General features: G+C 45.2%; 1 protein-coding gene across 15 annotated transcripts in view; it reads right to left on the bottom strand.

Moving 5' to 3' along the window:
- Nucleotides 1-24,267, bottom strand: part of Erc2 (ELKS/RAB6-interacting/CAST family member 2) — an 880,091-nt gene that overhangs the window by 403,116 nt on the left and 452,708 nt on the right. For all 15 annotated transcript variants that reach the window (XR_002384370.2, XM_021231590.2, XM_013118849.3 and 12 more), the window contains one exon: nucleotides 356-491. Coding sequence is in view for 14 of the 15 variants with exons in the window: in XM_021231590.2 (XP_021087249.1) it covers nucleotides 356-491 (136 nt within the window). In the remaining variant the exon portion in view is untranslated. The remainder of the gene's footprint in view (nucleotides 1-355; nucleotides 492-24,267) is intronic.

The raw sequence follows: 24,267 nt of genomic DNA, 5'->3' as shown, positions 1-24,267 counted from the left end.
AATAATGGCATGCATTCCCTTCCACCAACCCCCACAAAACTTAAGCACGATTCTAAACAGAGTCTACTTGCCAACCATGTAATCGCAGCCCTTACCTTTTAAGGTGAGGTACAGGAAGGAACAGCCTCTCGGTAGCATTTCCAGGATTTTCCAAACTCAACTCTTCTTGAACATCATTCCAGAACCGATGCTCTCTCCTGAGAAAGACTTACTGAATTCCAAGAATATCCTGCTAGCGCCGTACTCCAGGCAAAGCAAAGCCCACCGTGGCTGCGCGTGCGTCCCTGAAGAGAGAGCTGTGGCACACAGCTCATCTCTGAACATTTAGGTATTTAGAAGCGAATCGCGGGCTTACCTGCAGGTGGTGTGAGTTGTCGGCCATGCTGTCTTCTCGCCGGCGGACTTCTTCTAATAACTGGGCATTCTTCTTCTTCTCCAACTGTTGGTTGTGTTTGAGGTTAGCCACCTTCTTATTCTGATCTTTCATATGCCTGAGAAAAGCCAGCACAGCGTGGTTACAGTCAGCCACAGGGAAGGCATGCGTCGTCGTCATCTCAACAGATTCAAGAGGGACTAAGCACAGAATATCCTGCACAGGCTTAGGAAAAGAAGGGGTTCTGAGAGTCATACACCCATTCAACCACAAGACTGTGTGTGCTCAGCACCCACAAATGGCAGGTGTAGGGATGCTACTGGTGTGCCAACGGTGATGAATGGGACAGGTGTAGTTTTTCATTCTTAAGGGGCAGAAAGGTCAGAGGGAAGACGGACACGAAAGAGACACAATTTGGGTTTCCTAAAGCTGAAGGAAGTAAACAGCATGCCATGAGGGATGGAGGCGTGCATGCGGACAGACAGTGGGTCGAAGGAGGTGGTTTAGACACTGTGGCCAGGGAAAGGGTTCCAAAGCAGATCAAAAAAGTCACCCAGCAGGAGCACCCCAGGCAGAAGCTCTCCCACAGGGCAGCTCCCTGGGGTAGACACAGGTAAGACAAGGCAGAAGAAATTTGACTTCAGGGAAACAGAGAGCTACTGGGCTCTCGGGGTGGCTGAGTGAGGAAAGAGCTAGGGCTCCAAGAGCTAGTGAGCAGGCAGGCAGCATCCGGTGATCTGTGATGCGGCTTTTACCCTCTTCTAGGAAGTGGCTGCTCTCCTTATTATTGCTCTTCAGGACCCTGTTCCTTTTCTGAATTCACAGCCTGAGTTATAACTCTGACTTACAAAGTAACAGCCTGGAGTCTCTGATCAGATACAATGTTAAACACATAGCCCAAATTCCAGATCCTTGCATTCATTGCAAATGACAGACTAAGAAAAACGCAGATCTGAAGTTCTGTGGCTGTGGTGCAGAACTCTCCTTCAGCATTTTTAGCCATTTCCTCAAACACACTAGTGTATTGAAATACAGAGTTGACAAAAGAAAAATGGAATGTTAGGCAAGGATATGGGCCAATCAGACAGGATGGAGCCAGGTGATAAGAATGGACGGCAGGTGTCCCTGTGCCTGTCACCAGGGCAGGTGTCCCTGTGCCTGTCACCAGCTGCACACTCAGTATATGCCTTCCTCGCAGAAGCACAGTGACTCCCAAATACATTCCTAGCAGCTTAACTTTCTTCTGAGTATCCATGAACACTAAAAAAGAAGAGAAAGACTTCTCTTCGGAGGTGGGAAGGAGGCAAGGGCTGGCACTGGCTGCATGGGGAGACGGTCAGGTAGGAAAGAACTCTGCACTCAAGTGTCCCTCAGGGAAGCCTTTCAAGTGGTAACTGGTAGGCCATGGAAAGGAGTCATGAGTGTAGCAATCCCAGGTCCCTCGGCTAAGACATGGGCTTTGGTCAGCACCGATCAGTGGTGTTCAGTGACGGCACAACCATTCTAAGCTTTCCCGGGACACTTGCAGCCTCCCATAACCACACCTACAAGAAGCCTTCCAGGCTTCGTCCCCATCTTCCCTACTGCAGACCAGACCCAAGCGGAACAAATCAAGGTGCTGAACCCAATACAACCTTCCACTGTCTCTGTTTGCAAGGCAGGCTCTGCATGGGTGTAGACTCCACACTCTCTTTCTAAAGTCTCTGAGGAAAATGCCATTTGTGTCTTTTTTCTAACTCCAACCCACCAAGCAACTCAGCAAGTCCAGGGGCTAACTCAAGGAGTTTCGTTCTAAAAAATGTCATTTTTAAAATGTATCTAGGATCAAAATTAAAGAATAAAGAGATTGGAGAGGCAGCTCAGTGGTAAAGAGTTCTTGCTGTGCAATCATGAGGACTGGAGTTCGGGCCCCAGCGCTCACATAACAAGCTGGGCATCCCATGCACACTAATAACTATAACTCCAGTGGGGCAGTGAAGACAGGGGGTTGCTGGAGCTTGAGAATAGGCAGAAAGTGATGCATAACAACACTTAACCTCTCTCCTGCTCCCCATCTCTCTGTCTCTGTCTCACTCACTAAAAAACATAAACACACAAATAAAGAAGCTCACAAAAGCACTTGAGCAAAACCACAATACACTCAAGAAAACATTCCCCCAATCTATAGAAATGGGAATTTGAAAACTTTCACTCATCCGTTTGAAGGAAATTGACTAAAGAATTGAGTACATTAACGGTGTGGAGATCAGGCTAGCTAAAAGCGTAAGGCCAAATGAAAAACTTTCAAGACATTATAAATAGGCAAAGAAGGAGCAGGATGATATATACAATCATAATTATTTGTGAAAATATGAGGCCCATTTGGACACATGCAAACATAAATGGGAACTTCTGGAAATCTCACACTGGTCTACTACAATTGTCATTAAGTTACTGGGGAGGAAAAACAAAACTATGGGATTGGGGGACAGGAACGGAGTGTGAGTGTGTGCGTCTGTGTGTGTGTGTGTGTGCGTCTGTGTGCGTGTGTGTGTGTGCGCACGCGCGTGTGTGTGTGCATGCGTGCATGTGCATGCGTGTGCATGTGCAGAAAGAATACATGGAAGAAATGCACTGATAGACATTAGACATAAAAGGCACAAATCAATGACCAAGCAGCACATGGAGCATTCCCATGCCCAGCTGAGGAGTCACTTTTTCTAACTTCTATATACAGAGTCCTTTCACCCCTCCAGGAACCTCACAGACACCATACGATGTGTGATCTTTTTTCACTGGGCAGAGAATTGTCAGAGTCGTCCGTGTCCTTTTGCAAAGGTCTGTGTGCATGTGCTGAGCATGAGCGTATGAGTGTTTGCGTGCGTGTGCGTGTGTGTGTGTGTGTGTTGTGTGTGTGTGTGTGTCTGCATGGACATGACTGTGAATGCATGCAGAGACCTGAGATTGGATCGGGAGTCTTCCTCAGTCACCCCCTACCTTATTCACTGAGGCAGAGTCCCTCATATGGACCCAAAGCTTGCTCACACATCCAATACAGCTAGCTATGTTGCTCCGAGTAATCCCTTGCTTTTCGGCCTTCCCAGGACTGGGATCACAGGCAGGCTGCCATGTCCATCCACCATTTATAGGAATGCTGGATCCGAACTCAGATCCATATGGTAGTGTGGAAGTGCCTCAGCCACTGAGCATCTCCAGTGTGCAAACATTTTTGTGTGGTTTGTGTGTGTTCATTCCTCCTTCTATCAGGTAGCATTCTGTTACCTGATTATTACTATAGTTCAATTAGTCACTTCTTATCAATGCACAAATTGGGCGACGCAAATTATTTTACCATTATGAATAAAGTGGCCATAAACTCTTTCATACCAGACTTTCGTGGAAATACACTTTCATTTCTCTTGGATAAGCAACCCGATGCATATTTAGTCAGGAATGAAAACTTGCACAACCCCAGGGCAGGCCCATGAATTTGCTTTTCAAGTGTATCTGTACTGCAGTGACTAAAAACCATTCTTTAGAAGTGGATTTTCTGGGATGTTGTCAGAAGTTTCCCACTTTCTGGCTGGGGCAGGGATTTAGCCTCTCTGCCCCCAGCTTCTTCGCATAGGAAATGGGGCTCCTAGCTGTATCTAACTTGAAGGTGATTGTGAGGGAGTGATGAGTTAGTCCAGGCAAAATGCTTAAAACAGATCCCAGCATGTTCATCCTCTGCTTAAGTCTCAGCTTACAAGAAAAGTGTGATCACATCTTGTGAAATACTGCACACACATATTCAGTGTCTCAGTTCCCACACGTGACGAGCACTGTGGACGGCTCCCACCGTGGGCTGTGGAAGGCATCACTGGTACTTTGTGATCTGTGTCGAGCTTCACTGGTACTCTCTCTAACGAGTTACACTCCAATAACAACACTGTGGAAAGGTCACTGCAAGCGTGGAGGAATGAATGAGGACACTCAGGTGACTCCACATGCAGACGGCCACACACACACACAATGGAAGCCAACAGTCTATACTACATGCGGAATTTCTAGTAACAAAAACTTTTACTTTTAACCACTGAGACGATTCTACTTTTTGGAGCCTATAAATAACACTGAGTCCTCTCAGACAGCTATACGTTTGAGAGAGCTACCATAAATATTCTGAGGATATTCTCACAGCAATTACAAAGGGGCTATCTGTGGCAGGCAGGATCATTTCTACCGCGGCTTCTTGAGTGCCCCTGTCCTCCCAGCAAAGATCCATGAAACAAACCACTATCTGAGGACTGTGCTGGAGACGGAGACCGGTCTCCTGGCCTCTGCTCACCTGGCAGCCTTACAAGATCAACTGTTTGGCCACGAGTTTGGTGATAGTCCACTGCTGAAATCCTTGTCAAAACCCAAGCCCACCTCTCCAAAGTCTCTGACTTGGCTTCTCTCCTCACATTTTCCTCCTCCCACGGTACTTGAGGTTACCTAAGAACCCAGAGACATGGCCATCCTCATATACAGCCCGGAATGTCAACTTGTCTTTAGAAGACAGCTCATGACCCTTGGCAGGACAGCAGGCTACCCCAGAATTAGATAGATAATATAGTTAAAGAGAGGAGGCATTAGAGGAAGGGAGGCTTGAGAAGTGGGGCTGCCCAGAGGCAAGCAAGCATTCCTCGGCTTCCTGCCTGCTAGCATCGTCCTTCTAGAAAACTTCCCTTGGATCAGATGGCACCAAGAGGCAATTCCTAACAAAGTCCTAGGGATGGCTGAATCATTCCAGATCAATTGTGTTAAGAAACAGTACAGGAGGAAGACCAAGACCATTCTCACATCAAAGCATCTCCTGTGAGGTCTATGACCTTGCGCAAATTATTTTCCTAGGAAATGGGGGTATTTAATTTCCTAAGACTGAGGCTCTTCAGACAGCAACAGGCGCTCAGTGAGTGCTTTATAAAATCATCCAGATCGCTCTGCTCGCCCTCTTCTGCAGAGCATGTACTCATCTGGTAGCCCTCACCTTGGCTTTCCTTCCCACGCAAGCCAGGAATACTCCTGGAAGAGGCTGCATAGCAGGAGGTAGTCACGACTCATGAGCAAAAGATCTCTTTCCCCTAGGCCTTTCACCGAGGGAGGGAACCTGAAAAGCAGCCTTCCTCCAGGTCCACCCTTCATCCTCACACTGCAGAATCTTCCTCCACCAAAATGCCATAGAATGCTACCCCAAATATGGATCGAACCCAGTGACTTGGTACTGAAACTGAAGAGAGATGCTGAGAGCCTTTTATGGGGTATACTGGAGATGGAGAGGGGAGAGAGACAATGTGAGAGCTGGTGCCTCTCGTTCCCTCCTCTGGTAACATCATGGTATTGGTGTGCCACCATAAGAGAGTCAAGCTTATTATTTACCCCCTTCAGGACTCAGTGTTCAAGCCATGGACAGAACAAAAGGAGGCTCTCCTGAGCAAGCCGACCACATATAGTTGTAAGGGATGCAGGATGTACTAACAATCTTGGCTCCTATTTCTTATTCTTTGTCCTCCTGCCGTGTTATGGGAACTCAGTAAACACAGGCAGACTGAAGACGCCAGCCTTAGGGTGCTGATTTTTTTTCCTCATTGCTAAGCACTAACGGTGTCCCATTTCATATCACTCCTCCCCCACCCCCGCAGCCTAGACCAGACTACATGCCCTGGCTTCTCAGCCACAGGTGGAAGGGGTTCAGGATGACCCACTGCCCAGTCCCCTGGCTTCCTTACCTACTCAGCAAGTCTGTATCTCAGGGGGATCTGGCTCCACCTATTCCCCGGGGCCTCGATCCACATCGCAGAGCCAAGAGTAAAGAAGAGCCAGTGAGACAGGACCCTTCCCCTCCGTCAGTTCTGCTGCCGTGACACTTCAAACCACCACCACTTCCTGCCGGGCCCATCCTGTCCTTCTTACCTCTCTACTCTTTCCACTTGAGCTCCTTGCCCACACTTCCTTCTTAAAACCCTTTGACGGCTTCACGCATATATCGCTACCCACCCCTTTTGTACTCCCTCATCCGCTGCTCCTTCCTACCAACAAAACCTCCCCCTCATTTTACCTCTGTTTCTTTCTCTCCCTCTCTCCCTCTCTGTCTCTGTCTCTGTCTCTGTCTCTCTGTGTGTGTGTGTGTGTGTGTGTGTGTGTGTATGTGTGCGTGTGCGCGTGTGTGTCTCTGGGTCCTACTGAACTGAATTACAGTTGCTTGCATAAGCATGGGCTAAAGGCTATTTACTGGAGTATGGGAACTTTTCAGTGGCTACACCACTGAAGAAAACGATATTCCCTCCCCAGCAATCATTACCCCCTGATAGGAAGGAGCGAAGTCTCACAGGACCCTTTCCCATCCATGATGAAATTTTGACAAGGAGAGGGTGAAGGGAGGGAAGAAAGAGAATATGAATATGAATATGATTATGATTATGAATATACCTTGCTTTCTCCTTTTCCTCCCATCCATTCACCTGGACCCTTAGTCTAAAGGATGGGCAGGTCTTTCCTTTTTAGCTAACGCTCTCTGGAAATTTCCTGTAGACACACCAGGGTCAGAGTGTTGTTGTACTGATTGCCAAAAAAGCCTTTTAATCAACTCAAACTGACAAGACTAGCTATCACTGGACTAGACATCTAGCCAATAGAAAAATGTTTTAAAATTTAGACTAAAGTGGAATACAAATGAGAATTACTGTCTGCCACTGATACGAAAGCAGACCTACGATCCAAGAGGGTAAAAAACAAACAAACCAGGGTATTGCTTTCTTAATTAAATTTATATTTGTTCAATAATTGTAGCAGCAAGGGCTCAAATCACTGAGATATTGTGTGATGTGTAGTGGACACAGGGCATATGTCATCTACTTAAGCTTCCTATGGTGCTGTTAGGAAAGCCCTTGTCCCTTTCACAGATGAGGAACCTACAGAAAGTTGTGTAACTAATGAAGTCGGGACCTCAATAGATCCATCTCAGAAACTATTCCTTCCCGCTTTGGTCCTTCCTGTCTATTCCATGCCAACCAAGTAGAGAGAGAGAGGGGTGGGGGAGGGAGGGAGGGAGGGAGGGAGGGAGGGAGGGAGGCAGGGAGGCGAGAGAGGGAGGGAAGGAGGGAGGGAGGGAGGGTGGACTATAGCATTCTTTTTAATTGTATCCTACATTCTCCTCTCTCAGGCAAGGTCTAGGAAGCAGACATGGAAAACGTCAAGAAAGGCAGTTTGTGTTCTGTGTTCCAGCGCCTGCAAGCAACATCTAGCCAAACAGAAGAGGTGGAATGATAGACAGCTACACACAAAAGAGGTGACCTTCCCTTAGCTCTCCACGAGGAAGTGACAGAATGCAAGGCGTAGGAGTGTGACCCTCACAGTGCTAACAGTGAGATGCACTGAGGACCAGCCAGGAAGCCAAACCAAAGCCAGCAGGCACCTGCAACTTCCCAGTAACTGCCTATTCTCCAATATGACCATCTTCAAGTTATAAAGCCTTATGAATCAATCTAGTCTCACTAGCCAAATAGTTTCTTGAATGTAATATTCTGAAACGTCACTGTCTTAAAAGACTTTGATTCTAGGTGTACATACAGATTCAGAGACAAGCATAAGAATGACAAAAATGAGTGAGAATTAAATCTAATAAAAAAAAAGAATGGGATAGAAGACAGAGAAGCAAATTATGTATATGTCATGTATTGGCTCTTCTGAGGAATAGCTCTTCAAGAAGCACGGGTCAACTCAAAACAAGACAAGACCTAAGTTGAAGCCCCTGCCATGTTCCTACGTCCTATCTCCTTGGGCACACCATTTGCTTTTCAAATAATAATTTAAAAAAACATGGATTCTGAACACTTGAAAATCAAACATTCACATAATTGCCACAATCCCAGGGAGCATTGTATCCTTCTAGAAGCCCATACCTTTGCTGTTAGACACAGGCACATTAGGGCCAATTTGGTGGTGTGTCAGTCGTATTTACAGTTTGGGGTAATATAAAAACATATGGAAACTGTGAAAATTGACTCCCAGGAGGCTAATGTTAGAGGAAACCAACATTCCACAGTCTGGCCCGAGGTTGGGGCAATTTGCCCAAACAATATACAACCAGAACAACCTCCAAGCATAAGGGCACTTGGTATGAGTAAGACCTGTTTTCACTGTGTCCAATCTGGTCCTGGACTACAGCAGTTAAGACATGAAGAAGGGGCATATGTGGATAACAATCTTCCATGATGACTCCTCAAATGAGAGAAGAGAAATAATGTGTTGGAGTTTTGATTCTTTGCTGCGAGAAATCAATTGAAAAATGCCGTTAAATAATAAACCTCTCTCTATGTTTTCGGAAGTCAGAGTCCCACATGAAGTGTTGTGCTAAAGGCTATAAAAATATCTCTGCTGAATGAAATAACATTCTGACATGGAGGAAGATTTTATTCCCTCTCTACTCATGAATAAATGGTGGCTTACAGAGGTAATTTGCAACACGTCATATGGTTTCTAAGTAGGGAGCACAGAATGCAAGCCATTGTTTCTGGGATGCCAGAGACCACAGCCTTATCTGTTATTCTACAGAAAGAGTAAAATATGAGATCTTGGCCACAAAACTATAAAGAGCTTACTAACTAGGCCTAGACACTCGGGAAAGTTAACCATCTTTTCCTCTATGGAGGAGGTGAAGAACCAGTCTCAATACAGTCAGTTATATTATGTATTCGCTAGAGCATGTGGTCCCACTGAGATGTGGCTTATTAGGCTATCCCTAAAATAATTTGGACTGGTGTTGAATTTGATATACTGAGGCACAAAAACCTCCTATGATCCTATTATCCACAAATGGTACTCAGCTATGCCCTTATAGGTTGTGTGGTTTGTCAGCCCAGGTACGGTCTGGCCAGGTTGAGATCAGGGTGTCATCCCAATTGCACTTCTCACCTTTACTCTTAATACGGAGAGAAGAGAATTCGAAGTCCATCCCATTTACTGACACAATGCCTTCCCTTGAAGCCAGCTGCTAGCTGGAGGCTGCCCTCGGTCCTGAATAACATACCAAGTTCCTTCCCATGTGGTCCTCTACCCAAACAGTCTACAGCACGACTAATTAGTTATGTTTGTTTGTTTGTTTGTTTGTTTTTAAGCTATCAGGAGAATCACTCTTTCCAGTCCACCAACATGGAATCTCATATAAAGTCACAGGAATGGCATCGGCACCTGTGTCACACGATGTACCAATACAAGAAAGTAGATGCTGCCACCTTTGTCAAATTCCATCCTCTGGATGCAAGCCATAGACACTGTCCATACTCAGAAGGAGAGGCTAAAAGGGTAAGAATATCAGGGGACAGAGGTTATGGGATCCTTGTCAGAATTCTGCCTCCTCATATACTACCCAATTGAATTATGTGAGATGGTCTCCTTCTGTGCCGTAGTATAGAAGATATTAACCCCACATGGCTACTGAATTCATAGAACTGCTTTTGTTGTTTGGTTTAGTTTTTTGTTTTTTTTTTTTTGAGACAGGGTTTCTCTGTGTGGCCCTGGATGTCCTGGAACCTACTCTGTACACCAGGCTGGCCTCAAACTCAGAGATCTACCTGCCTCTACCTCTCTAGTGCTCATATTAAAGAACTACTTTAAAAATATCACTTAGTTTAGTATTTTAAATGTAAACAGCCACGGGATACTAGTGGCTGCCACACTGGACAGTAGACTTGGACAAGGATGCACAAACTACATGCTAATTTTAAATCTTAGTTTTTGTACTAGTCTTTCAACAGTCTTGTGATCTTTTTACTATTAATCTTAACAATTCTTAGGAACTGCTTGCCTCAGTATCTACTCAACATAGTTAATTTTCCATTGTTCCAAACTACTTCCAAACCATTTTCATCAATACAACCTAAAGAATCTTAAAGGCCTAAGTGGTGGCTGAGATGGAATTACAGTAATTTATGCATCTTTATGCTTTCCCAAGTATTTATCCCCATGGCAACACACTACAAAATAAATGCCTGTTCTTTCCACTCTTCTTCATGTAACTCAAACCTCTTCGCTCAGTCTCGATGTGAGTAAGGGAAACACCGCTTCCTCAGTCTCGATGTGAGTAAGGGAAACACCACTTCCTCAGGGACTGTCTCAGCATAGCCAACCACTTCCAAATGTCGCCGCAACATCGCTGGTTCAGAGTGCATGCGTTTCCTTCCTCGTGGTCTCCAAGCAGTTCAAGACCTGTCCACGGCTAGAATCAAAGGTGTTAAATGGAGAGGCAAGAGAAGGACTGAACCCCTGAGTCCTGAGAGTACAGGGCTGAACCCCTGACTCCTCAGAGTACAGACACAAGCAGGGCTTACTCAACACTGCAATAGGCTTCCTCAGAAGGTTTAAAATTGTACGCGACTATGAGGCTCCAAAAGGAGACCGAGTACAAGTGTGTTCACCACCAACTTAACCAAAACTGCTTTTTCCTCGCAGAGCCATATGAGGAATCAAGTCTGCGAAGTACATCTTTCGTCGGGTTCCTAAATTTGGCCGGCGGGTTCCCCCATAGGCTCTCCCCATCCGCCATCAATAGTGCTGTCTGCTTAGACTTGTCTTTACACCTTTGTACCTCAAATACATTTCCAACTTTAGCTGAGCAAGATTCCAGGAAAGCGCATTTCATCTGCAGATTATGACTTTACACTAAAAACAGAGAATGTAATATAGAAGGGGTCGTTGAAGGTATTCTTGGGCTGGAAACACAGCTCAGGGGTTTCCTAGCTGTACAAGCTTGGTGATCCAAGTTCCATTCCTGGAACCCAGATAGAGGTGGAAGGAAAGAACCTACTCCAAAAAGTTGCTCTCTTACTTTTACATGCACTACCTGTGATTCATGTACACACACAGCAATAAATATGTAAGGAAATTTTAGAGGATACTCTTAAATTTAAAAAAAAAAGCCATCAATGTGAAATTCATGACTAAGACTTAGTTAGGCCCTGGCTAGAAGCAACAGGACGAGCGTAGGCAGCCTCTCATTACACGAGGAGACAGCCCCTCAGAGGAATCCTTACATGCACACTTGTATTTGGCTGCTACACTCAAGACCCTCAGGCCTTCAGGGATCTGCCAAGCAAGCTGGGAACTTACCATTTCCCAGGACTCATCCATTGGAAGTACTTCAAATGTGTTCCCTTTGTTCAATACCAAAACAAGCAAGCAGCCCCATGTGTTGTGGTCCAGTAACTAGTTACTTAACCAAGTGATGATTAATCCTGGCTGTCAGCTTGACTAGATCAAGAAACACTCAGGGTGCTGGAAGGCGAATCTTTGAAGTGTTTATGAAAACAGTTCCAAATGAGATTGATTAAGAAGAGAAGACCTGCTCCAAATGTGGGTGGTACTACTTCATTGGCTGAGGTAGGTTCCCGGATGAATAAAAGGGGAAATGAAAATGCAAGCTGTATGCAAGCATATCCTCTCCCTGCTTACTCTTCTGCTGAGGGATGAGATGAGGATTCTCAAAGGCACCATGAGTCTGTCCTGTCCTGCCTTCTTCACCATGACGGACTGTATACACTTGACTCATGAGCCAAAATAAATCCTTCCTACCTTAAGTTGCTCTTGACCTGTGTTTGGTCACAATGGTGAGGAATACAATTAATATGCCAAGAACTTGGACACAGTTAACTTCCGTCTTTTCTTAAGAAAGCACAGCCCTCACCAGGATAGGCTCTGCTTAGATGCAACATGTACCTTGCTTTTGCTAGTATGAAACTGTAGGGTCTGCATGTACTCTGACAGTGTCAGGATAGAAATAAGCCTCTGATAGGTCAAGCGGACAGTGAGGGGACAGTGACTTGGAGCCTGAGAGTGTGTATTCAAATCTCAGATTGGCAACTTCTTCATTGAAGAAGCTGGGAGAAGCAAATTAGTTTCTCTTTTGTAAATATGCTAGCTGTGAGATAGGATATGGGCAGTTGCAGAATATCCAACCAAAGGAGAAATAAATAAGCTCATGCACAAAAGGTATGATTCAATGGGGTTCAAAAATACTACCTTATAGTCATTTTAATGATAAAGAAAAGAATAATAACATATACTGCTGTCCTCACATCTGGGCTGGCTGACTCTGGGGTGGTAGATACCTACCCTTGATCACTGACACCTATTATACACAGCTGCTGGAGAGAAAGCTCCCATCCTCTAGGTCCTGCACCCCAGGACTCAACTGTGCTAAGAAGATGGCTGTCTCAAGTCTTACAGTATCTCAGACCCAATGCTAATATCTGGGACCTCAAAGGGGGCGATGGGACAGACACAGTGGGTGAAGGCTTCTAGAGAGGCCATGTGGCCTCCAAACTGCCGTCAAAGCAATAATGATATGAAAGGCAACATTTTCTGTCTTAAGTTCATGAAAGAGGCTTCTGCTCTGCAATGTGAGTCATAAACACTCACCTCCCGATTATAAGATACACGCTGGCAGCTGTCATACCTGCCCCTCATGTGAACTGATGGATTCCTACTGTCTCAGATGCTTCTGTGATTTCTTCATCAAACCACTGGAGATACTTGGGTCAAAACAACCAGGCAACTCCAAAGGCTGGTCCAGGCCACCATTGTTTTACGAAGATTATAAAGAACAGAGAACATAGATCTCCCAGCCTTGCTAGGAACCCATCTGTGTCTCCTGATGACTATATACAACAGACGCCAATCCCAACACACTTTCTTAAAGAAACCGATCAATTCATAAGACAAACAATTTTCCATGCAAGAGCCATCACAGGCTCTCTCTCTCCCTCTCTCTCTCCCTCTCTCTCTCTCTCTCTCTCTCTCTCTCTGTCACCATCTGTGTGACTATATCTCTCTCCTCTCTTAAGGCACATTAAATTTCCATAATTTCCCATGCTCTTTTCAGGTTTCTACCTACCAGATGGCAGGATTTCGAGAGTTTATAGGCATAAGATAGTTGAATCCACAAGAATTTGATTCTGTCTAAAATCCAGAGAACAGCCACTAGGGAACCCCTCCACTCAGGCTGATAAGCAAGAAGGCATGTAGCTTGTATGTTTTAGTATTAGGCAATGATTATACTACACACAGTATCCTGTTTGATCCTTACAACCACCTATGGCATGGCTATTACAGTTATGCATGGCTGAATGATGGAGAAGTGTCCTGAGAAAGGTAGTTAAGCTATTTTGTTATTATGCATACACCAACTCTAAAAACCCACACATGACCTATAGGCAATTATGCACATAAAGTACAGAGTATATACCATCAGGCGTGATGCCCAGCACTGGTCAACGTTCTGTCGTGTGCTACACAACCGTTTAAACCAGAGTGATGACGCTGAGACAACAATTCAGTGAGATGTTGCTTCTAGGGAGAACCCACATCAATCTGCTACACCCCCAAACTCACTCAACTTTCCTCCCCTGCTTTGTTCTTCTCTTTATGCTACCCACTAATTTTCTATCGTCATAGCTAGCTAGGGTAACTACCTCCGCTGACCGGGGGAAAAGCCCATCGCTTAGCTGTGAGCGTGTTTCTCTGGGACTGCTACTGCCCCCCCTCCAGCCCTACGTGCTCATCACATACCCATCCCCTACAACACAGGACACACACGTGTGCATTTCACAGCCTCGTTCCAGTTTGGCTCTCTCGTGTAACCCCAAACAATGCTTGTGAAGGGACCTCGTTCCATATGCGCTAAAATCCATCTGAGGCTCTCTGAGCGCAAGCAGAGCAGGCCTCACACGACAGCTACAAACCCATTTATCCAGTGAGCAGCTAGGGATTGGGAGGTGACTCAAGTTGTGCAGGGTTCCTATGGGAAAGTGATTACTAACTGTAGCTTCTTCAGAAACGAGAAACAACCAGAAATCAGATTCTATCTACTGCTTTTGCTGTGCCGGTAGCAATCAGCCATGCTCCAATTTTACTCTTGTGAAAACACTCTCAACGTTAACTGTTAAAAGAATATAAATAATGAAGATTTAAGATTAAAGCAGTGAAGAGGAGTTGCTTTGCAAAGAGTGAGTCCCTTGCTGTCACAGCACCCCACCCTCACATGTCCCACTCGCTGATGTAAGTATCATTCCATCTTGCAAGTTACAGAATCAAAATGCATGGTCCAAACAAATTAGAAAGCAAGGGTTTTCCTGTTTCTCAACTGATGGACGACAAACCTCTATAAAAATCAGCATAACTGAAACCCTCGCCATGAGGAAAGCAGCATTCTATAGACCATGGTTTGTATATGGTCCTAAGGTCTGCGTGTTAACACTGTCTCCGGTGTGGCAGCCTTAGAAGGTGAAGCAGAACAGAAGATGCTATGCTCATGGGTACCATCTCTCTGAGGGGGACACTGCTGTTAGCTATGGAGAGGATCTGCTGTAAAAGGATTCTTATTCTCTCTTGTCTTTATGCCTTCAGCCTCCAGGTAACACAGCAATGAAGGAAGCCTTCATTATAACAGATGTTGTCACCTTGACTTCTCAACTGTGAGAAATAAATTCCTTCTCATGTCAAAATAGTTTATGGTAGTCTATCATAGCAGAAATAATGCTGAATGGCTTGAAAAAATAAGGAGCAACATTCATGAAGCTTTCAGACCTCAAGTCCTGCCTTGTTTTTATTTTTAATGAGATTCTAGTGTTTTGCCTGCCTGTATATCTAGGTGCCATGTGTGCCTGGTGCACAAGGAGACCAGAAAAAACCATCAAATCCTCTGGAGCAGAAGTTGCAGGTGGTTAGCGGTTGCTATTTGGATGTTGGAACTTGAACCTCTGTCCTCTGGAAGAACAGCTAGTGCTTTTAACCACCAGCCATCTCTTCAGCCATGAATGCTTACTTTTAAAAATATTATATCTAACTATGGACCTTTTAGAAGGATAAGGTTACTCTTCCTTCCTCCCTTTTTCCTTCCTTTTTTTTTCCTTCCTCCCTCTTTTGCATTCTCAACATGGAAGTGAAATGATAAGGATTATAGCTTCCCTGACCATTGGCATCTATGTTCTTTATGGTTGTATGGCTAAAACTCATTAAAGGAAAAGTGCTGACAACACCTAAAAACATGATAGCCCAATTATAACAACCATCATCGTCTGGGAAAACTGCTGGGAGTGGAATATTCTATTATACAGAGTTCCAAATCTCTGTGAACCAGGAGCATTTCCTGGGTAATTAATCAAGGGAACTTTTCTATGAAAACACATCTTGATTGAGCTATTCACATGTGAGCCCACAGCAGCAATGACTAATTATGAGCTTCAGACCTGTGCAGTTAGTTGAAATGCTTTTCCTCGGGCCATTAAAAAAAACTCACAGACAAATTCAGCAACAGGATGAATTAACTAGAGAAAGTTATAATCACAGAAAGCAATCGGTCACAGTGCGTGACCTTTGCACAAGAACGATGCATGTTTATTTGACACTACAGACTCTCCTATGTCTCCCCCTTTGATGGATCAGGGTAATTCCCACTAGCAATAATGAGAGATGTGTGCTAAACATGAACGGCTGCTAACTGCAGCCATCTGGGCATTCCTGGTACAAATAAAATTGAATGTCATCACTACCCTATTGGATTTCTTGGTAATGCTCTTTGCTGATAAGAACTTTAAAAAAAGTTTTCTTTTTCTTGCTCATACAAAGCATGCCCATTGCCCTTGCTACATAAAGAAGTCCATTCTACTCTGAATCCAGGCAGCCCCTAAGAGGTGGGGTGAGATAAACCCATGCTTATCAAGATAACTGTATCCCCACTCAGTATAAATTGAGACAAAGTATACCCAGACTCCAATGATTAAAATGTCCAAATTCTTAGCAGGTTAGCTCATTACTTTTCATCCTTCTCTTGCCAGTCCTGAAAGCTAAGTAGATGTCCTGTGCTAAGAGCCTGCGGCTATCACTTCTAAACAACCCCTTCACCCTAGGACCAAGCTAAAATGGACTTAGTTCATTTTTCCCTTTATGAATTACTAGCTGTCAAATTTTTGAGAAAGGTCTTGAGCTTTAATGGAGACCTTTAAAAAGAAAGATCATGTGCCAGAGAACCTGAGACAGCATGTGGGGAGTCGGAAAAGCTGGATAACTGGGAAATGGAGACATACAGGTCTTTCTCTGGTGTTTACCCACGGAAAGAGAGGGTAGTAGGACTCCGTCACAGCCAGTGTCCGCAGAACAGAGAACAACGCCATCACTCCTGGGCCTGGAAGCTCCACGCTCAGGTGTCAGAGCAGCTAGCTAGCTCATCTACAACGAGCCACCTTTCCAAGGGCACCATCACCTGCCCCTCAACGAGAGGACTTCAGCTTTGCTTCTGAAAACCCCAAGGTCTAATTGTCAGGTGGATCACCCTCACCCACGGGCCACGCAGAAGGCTGGGGTAGTTAGGATCCTCCCTTAGGTGTGATCATGAGATCTAATTTTATACGACATTTGATGACAGAACTGCTAAAAATATTTATTAGCTTGGCTAACAACTAAAGAAAAATGGTAATCACAGCTCTCTGGAGAGGCTCTTTAAATTCATTTTATAGCACTATAAAATGAGACCATAGACTGCACATTTAAATGGGCAAATTATCTGACGAGAAGTGGCTTAGTCTGAAGTTTAGTGACGTCAGTAGACAAAAACATTCAAGTTCAAAGACAGTGAAGATATCACCAACAATATGTACTTCATTTGAGTGGCTACATGTATGAGTGTGTTATTTAGGGGCTTAGTACTTGGCAAACTGCTTATAATACCACCCTATCACACCCACAAAAAGCAGCGCCAATGAAGAGCCCTCAACAGATCATTTATAAGTGACATATTTATAATAGTACAAAATCCCTAAGAACATGATTTTAATACTTTTTGACCTTCATTAAAAAAATACTATTATGAGCCAGGTGGTAGTGGTACATGCCTTTAATCCCAGCATTGGGGAGGCAGAGGCAGAGGCAGGCGGATCTCTTTGAGTTCGAGGCCAACCTAGCCTACAGACTGAGTTCCAGGACAGGCTCCAAAGCTACACAGAGAAACCCTGCCTTGAAAAACCAAAGCAAAGCAAAGCAAAACAAAACTATTATATATGAGGCAGAATTTTCTAACAGAACACATTAAAGACAAGTATTTATTGCCACTATACAGAAAAAAGTAAAATATTAAATAAGGGTCTAGTATCTACAACATATAAAGAACATAGCTCAACAAAAAGAAAAATAAATAATCCAATTAACCATGAAAAAGGGATTTTAAATTTTTTGCAAAGATATACAAATGGCCAATGAGGCCATATAAGTACATTCTACATCATTAGTCATTAGAGAAAGCAAGTCAGAACCCTGTATTCTCATTGGGATGGCTATGATAAAAAAGATGGATAAAAACATGTTTAGGTGAAACCAGAGTGAATTTATAATAATTATATGTTACTGATACAGACATTAAATGGAAAAGTCCCTGGGAAATAATTGGCTATTCCTCAAAAGTTAATAAGAACCACCACATGCACAGGAACTCTGCTCTTCTATCCCAATGGCAAAAGAGCCCAAGCTACTGTTTTCATAGTGGCTAAAAAGAGAAGATAAACAAAAGTTGACCAAATGAATAGATACACAAAATGTGCTGCCTCACACAATGTAAATTTATTCATCAATAAAAAGAAATAAAGTACTGATACATAAAAAGCCAGACAAGAGACACTGCCTATATGTACTTCTGAGTAAGGGCATGAAATGTTCAAATTCACACACCCAGAGAGACAGCAGATTCGTCCGCAGAGGCTAGCAAACAAGAGGGATGGACAAGAGTGGGTGGGAGTTTGGAGGCCGGGTAAGAAGGGGGGGGGACTGCTTTAAGTGTGTGGGGTTCTTTCTTGGTGATAAAATTTTAACTCCAGAATTAGACAGTAGTGATGGCTGTACAACCTTGTGGATATACTAACACCCACTTTTAAAGGGTTTGTTTTATATTATATGCGCTGAAACTTTTAAAACTCACACATACTCAATACAGAAGCTATATAGCCTCTCAAAGCTACCCCAGGAATCACTCCCGCTAAGGAGAGGTTTTCACTAATCTTTCTAGAAATATTTCAGGCGGTGTAAACATAAGCACACATCCCCCTTTAATATGACAGAGCACAATTCTATACAGTTAACAATCTGCTTTGGGTATCAAGGCCATCAGGAATACAGTCTGTGGCACGGACAAGAGGGATGTCAGGAGACGGCAATGTTAGGAGAAGACGCTGGCAGGAGCCTGAGACCACCCTCTGGAGAAATGAGGGTCTGGGCGTTTCTGGAATGTTCAAACATTTACTGAATAACTCTGCCTGGATATCCCACACACATCTTACTATACTCCAAACTAAATCCCCACTGCCCCATCTCCAGAGCCAGAATCACTTCCCCCTTCTACACCCTACCTCCATCAGTCATCCCAGATTAGGAGCAAAGAAGACTAAACCCCTTCCTCCTAGCACGCCACACACAGCGGATCACTGTTCTCTGCTGTGTCGTTTAAACAAGTAGCGCCTTCCTTTGTATCTTTTTTACTACCAACCTAAGGCACGGCACTGAAGTGGGTCCCATCTGGCTTCCCGTTGCCAGTCAAAGTTGGCTTCCTTGCTTTCCTCTATCTGTCCATCCATCCATATGTTCATCAGCAAATATTCACAAAGCACCAACCACCAGCCAGACACTGAGGACACAAAGACCAAGACGGGCTGGCATCATTAGACAATTCCGTGTTACCCAAGGGCAGCAGGGAGGCAGGAAGCATAGGGAGCGCTTCCCGCTTCCTGCAAGAACTCCTGCCTCTCGTCTACAAGAAGGCGATATCCAAAGTGGGAACCCAATGATGGATAGGCAATGAGAGCGAAAGGAGCATTTGGGTCATTTGGAAAAAGGCATTTGAATGTAGAAAGGCGAGAAATGGCTAGCAAGTGCAGAAAAAGGAGAGAAATTAGTAGAGACAGACACCATTTAGAAAAACAGGACTAAAGAAGAGGTCATGCTCCAAGCCTATGATGCCAGCACCCAGGAGAGAGACAGAGTCAACAGGGTTAAGAGTTTGAGAGCACTTAGAGATACATAGTAAGTTCTAGACCAACCTTGGCAAAACAGTGAGACCCAGTCTTTTAAAAAAAGAAGAGGAACAGCCTGCAGAGGTATTTCAGTGTATAAGGGTACTTGCTACGCAGACATGATGGCCTGGTTTGAGATCTCAGCATCCCCATGAAAGGGTGTGGGTCTGGGCCAAGGTAGAGTCAGATGGAAGGCTCACTAGGCCTTCGGCTACCAGCATAGCCCCAGGTTCAATCACTCTGCTTCAAAGGTGACCTTCCAAGACTGATAGAGCAGGGAACCTAATGTTCTGCTAAAGCCTCCTTACGTGCACGATAGAGCGGGGAACCTAACGTTCTACTAAAGCCTCCTTACGTGCACCCTTTCATGGATCACACCTTCTGAGAATCAAACCTGTGCCTTTGGAAGAGCAGCCAGTGCTCTTACCCACAAGCCAAAAAAAAAAAAAAAAAAAAAAAAAAAGATGAGAAAGAGCTTTGTGCCTACACATTTCAAAGATGAGACTTGAAATCAACCCAGAGTCAAAAGTGGGGCTGAACTATGACAAGGTCTGTATGCCAAGTGTAGGGGGGGACTGTTTATCCAATGGGAGAGGAGGACCACAGGAATTTCTATGCATTTCTTGAGCACTCTCCTTGACCTTATATGGGCTAGAGACAGACTATGACTCTAGATCAGAGGTTCTCACCCTTCCTAATGCTGGGATCCTTTAATACAGTTCTCTTCATGTTGTACTGACCCCCCAAACCACACGCTTATTTTGTTGCTACTTCATAACTGTAATTTTGCTACTGTTATCAACTCTGATATAAATATCTGAGGTTTTCAATAGTCTTAAGTAACTTCTTCCCCCAAAAGGGGTTGTGATCCACAGAATGAGAACCACTGTTTGAGAGGCTCATTCCCAGGCAGCTCACCACACAGTAGTCAGAAAGCAGTGAGAAATATGCCTGCGTTGATGTCTTTCTATTCTCTCATTCTTACTCCGCTCAGTCAATGGAGTGGTACCACTCACATTCGGGGCATGGTTCCCTCTCTGAAAACATGACCACGGACATACCCAAACATGCTCCAGTAGCTTCCCACTGCAATCCGACTGACATCCACAACAAACTGCCATGGGGGTACATGGAGGCAACCAGTGTGTCCAGATGCTCATTCCTCTCCCTCCTCAACAGCCTGGGTTCAAATCCAGAGTGACCTTGAGTAGACTGCCAGTACCCTTGGCTTACTCATTCATTCACTGCAAACTATGCTTTCTGTGGGTTCGTTATTGTGATCGGAAAACTGCAAAACAAAAGCTTTACATAGAGCCTGGCCCGGGGAAAGTACATATTGCATGCTGGCCAAGTTTTCCAAGAAAGGCACTTAGAATTTCCTCTTACAAAATTACATCTGAAAACGGGATCCGATTACATTCGGAGATAAGCGCTTGACAGAGTCGCACACGCTTTTTAAACACTACGAAACTTTGTTACCGGCTCCTGAAAACAGCCTACCAGCTGCAGCCAACAGCGGAGGATGCTGAGCAAAGCGAAGTCACTCACTCCTCTGCCCAAAAAACATCTTCAAAGCCTGCAAGAGAGCAAATGTCTGTGGGAGAAGCCAGGGTAAAGCAAGCAGACCCCGACAAACGGCAGGCGGCAGAGACCTCCCACTCTCCCCAGCAGCCCCGGATGGGAGAAGCCGGCACAGACCCTTTCCATCAGGCAACAGACAAAGCCATTAAAGCTTCAGAGTTTAAAGTTTAAAAGTTTAAACACAAAACAAAACAAAAGGCCCAAGCTCTGTAGGAAAAAAGAGCATACATTCTGATGGCATGACGCCTAGCCCTCTGACCTGAGGCAAAGCCAAGGACCCAGTGGCTTCAGTGTGACCACTAACCCTTGGCTCTGCTCTGCCAGCCCTCCCACTTGTCCTGGGCGGGCGGGATCAAGGCGGACGACACATGCAGACACTGCAATGCAGAAAGGCTCGCTCTCCTCCCAAGTTGTTTTGTTTTTGCTTTGTTTTGTTTTCCCAGAGGAAAGCCATCATATATCACACCAGAGGCCTTCAGTTCGTTTTCAGCGTTTTATGCTACAGGGATTCTCTGATCACACTGTGTGGGGCCATGTAGAACTGTCCCAAAAATGATTCCTGGAAGAAGCCGAAAGCCCCTCCTAGAAATACATCTTTTCTCTTGGCTGCCTCCCCAGATTCCCCGCCGGGAACCATCTTAAGCAAGCAGGGGTTGGGGGGAGGATATGGATGTCCCAAGGTCTTCCCCCATCATCTCATCTCAGCCGTTCATGAATCTTAAAGCAGGTCCAGAGCTGATGACTGCCTTCTACAAAGATGCTGCCTCCACGGAGGCCACTCGCCAGGCCCATTCACACTCACTTCAGAAAGAGGAATTCCAAGGACCAGACCTACAGCTCGAAGAAGACTGCTTCAAGTGCCAACACAAACAGCTTCTCGGCTTCCATTATGAGACGCTTTCATCGGTGCTCAGAATCCTCTGTGTTACAGAAACAGATCTCCGCCCCCCAAAAGAAGCACATTAAAGAAGTCCCCATGGTTCCCGGGGCACTCGGGCCAAACCAATTCATCCTAACACACAGAGTCTTGCTATGGATAGGATGCGGTGGTTAGACGCTGGCTCCTGTGTGAATGCCGTCCCGCAGTGGGTAGCTGTGTAAGAGCGGCACAGCTACTTCTAATCCTCAGCCTCGGCTTCTTCCAGGCAAAAACAAGACTGGCGACATCGTCTCTCATCTTGCCACTGCTCTTCTGAGGGAAGCAAGAGAGAAGCCTTGTAGAACGCAGAGCACTGTGACTGGCGTCAGGTAAGTACTCAGTGAAGTCTTCCCCAATTTCTGTTGCTACGGCAACGGCTACCAGCTGCTCAAGTGTAAGTGGGTTACCTTCCCTTCATTGTCGTACGGTAGTGTTATAAGCTTGTTTGCTTCTCCTATGTCGCAATTCTTAGTGAGAAATGATTTATTTTTCCAGAGACATGGGAAACAATACAGAATTCAGTTGACTTTGCTTGTTTTTGTTTTAAAGAGAGATGACTCAGCAGTGCAGGGCACTGGCGGCTCTTCCAGAGGACCCAGGGTTCAGTTCCCAGCACCCACATCCTATTCCACAGCATCTGATATCCTCTCTTCTGGCTTTCGTGGAGGCCAGGCACACACAAAGTGTGCAGACAAATGTGAAACAAAATTCTCACACACGTAAAAAAAATACATGAACCCTTTCTTTAAGAGCCTGTCTTCATTACCACCATGGCTCCTGCTCCGTTCCCTCCTGTGCCTACCCTCCCTTGGCATCAATCTTCCTTCCAGCTTTGTTTTCTTTTTCCTGCCCTGCATCGTGGGGGAGCCTCCCAAACGTCACTTCCGACGCTCAGAAAGCCCGGAGCATCTCTGCTGAGCGTGCAAGCATGCATCCACTGTCTCGGCTGATCTCTCTTGCACGTTTTCCCACCTACTCCAGGGCCCGGCGGCAGAGGCAGACCCGCCCTTTCTTTTGAGCGTGCCTTGAATATTCCCACCCCCTTGCTTCTTCTCAGGATCCCTACCTACCACCACCCCATCTGGTAGGATCACTTGCATAGTTCTAGCCCCAATGTAAATGCCACCACGTTCTTTGAAACTTCCCTGAGCTTCCCCCTCCTCTGAACTGCTCACAGCACTCATAGAACCTGTCACCCTTTGCCACACATGGGGCTGAGTTTCAGTCTGTCATTGCAATCTGCCTTCCAGGTGAGGCTGCTTAGCATCCCCCAAAGCATTAGAAAGCAGCCTGGCTGGACTTCACTGCTCTTAGTGGCTTCCTGCCATGCTTTCTATTCCTGTCCCTATGTCCTGCAATAGCCAGGCAGGGAGGGCTTATGGAAGCCAGGGAAATGAAGATTCTCAAGGAGAGAAGAAAAAAAAAGAACATGACTTTCTCGCTGCATCCAGAGAAGAGCCCGGAGAAGCCAGCCAGGACCCGAGGTTCCGGTGGACATGGAGCATGGCTGCTCTGTACAGAGCTATAGAAGCCTCCAGACACACACCCCAACTCTGTCACTGCCTGGGTGCCTCAACTGCACTCTGTGCACACTCCCAGCAACAGAGGTCTGCCTTTCCATAGCTTAATTTCTTCACAGCTCACGTCATGTTCGATCTGTAATATTTATGGAGCGTCCGCTGCTTGCAGACCCTGCGTGGGGAAGATGAGGCCTTTCCAATAAGAGCGAACAGACGTCAACCAAGCGGCTGAGCGCATGTTCTGTGTTCCACTGGGAAGCTTTGAGAATGCACTGTACAGCCCTAACCTGGGCTGGCTGAGCCCCAGCAAATAGCCAATAGAGGAAGTGACATTTAAACTTCACTTGACCTAGGGAAAAAAATGAAGTTATATCCATACCTCAAACCTTACACTAAGATAAATTCCAGATGGTTCAAAGGCTTAAATTCAGAAAGTCAAACCATAAAAATACTAAAGGAATGTTCGTATCCTCTCAAAAATGCATATGTTGAAATCTGAACCCACAAGGTGATATTATTATGAGGTGGGGCCTTTTGGAAGTGATGAATGGGATCAATGCCCTTATAAAAGAGACCCAAGGAGATAGGATTGTCCCAACTACATTGTGAAGACAGAGTAAGGAAGTCCCATGTATGAGGTAACAGCAGGCCCTCTGTACACAGAGAATCTGATGCACCCTGACCTTGGATTTTCCACTTTCTGGAACTCTTAGCGAATAACTTTCTGTTATTTGTAAGCTAATCAGCTGATGGTATTTTGTCATGGGATCTGGAACAGGCTAAGAAAGATATTAAAACACTGAAAGAGACCACAAGACAATTGTC

The sequence above is a fragment of the Mesocricetus auratus genome, unplaced genomic scaffold (genome assembly GCF_017639785.1).
Source record: "Mesocricetus auratus isolate SY011 unplaced genomic scaffold, BCM_Maur_2.0 Super-Scaffold_100006, whole genome shotgun sequence".
In the NCBI taxonomy this organism is placed as follows: domain Eukaryota; kingdom Metazoa; phylum Chordata; class Mammalia; order Rodentia; family Cricetidae; genus Mesocricetus; species Mesocricetus auratus.
This window is presented reverse-complemented; position numbering and strand designations above follow the sequence as displayed.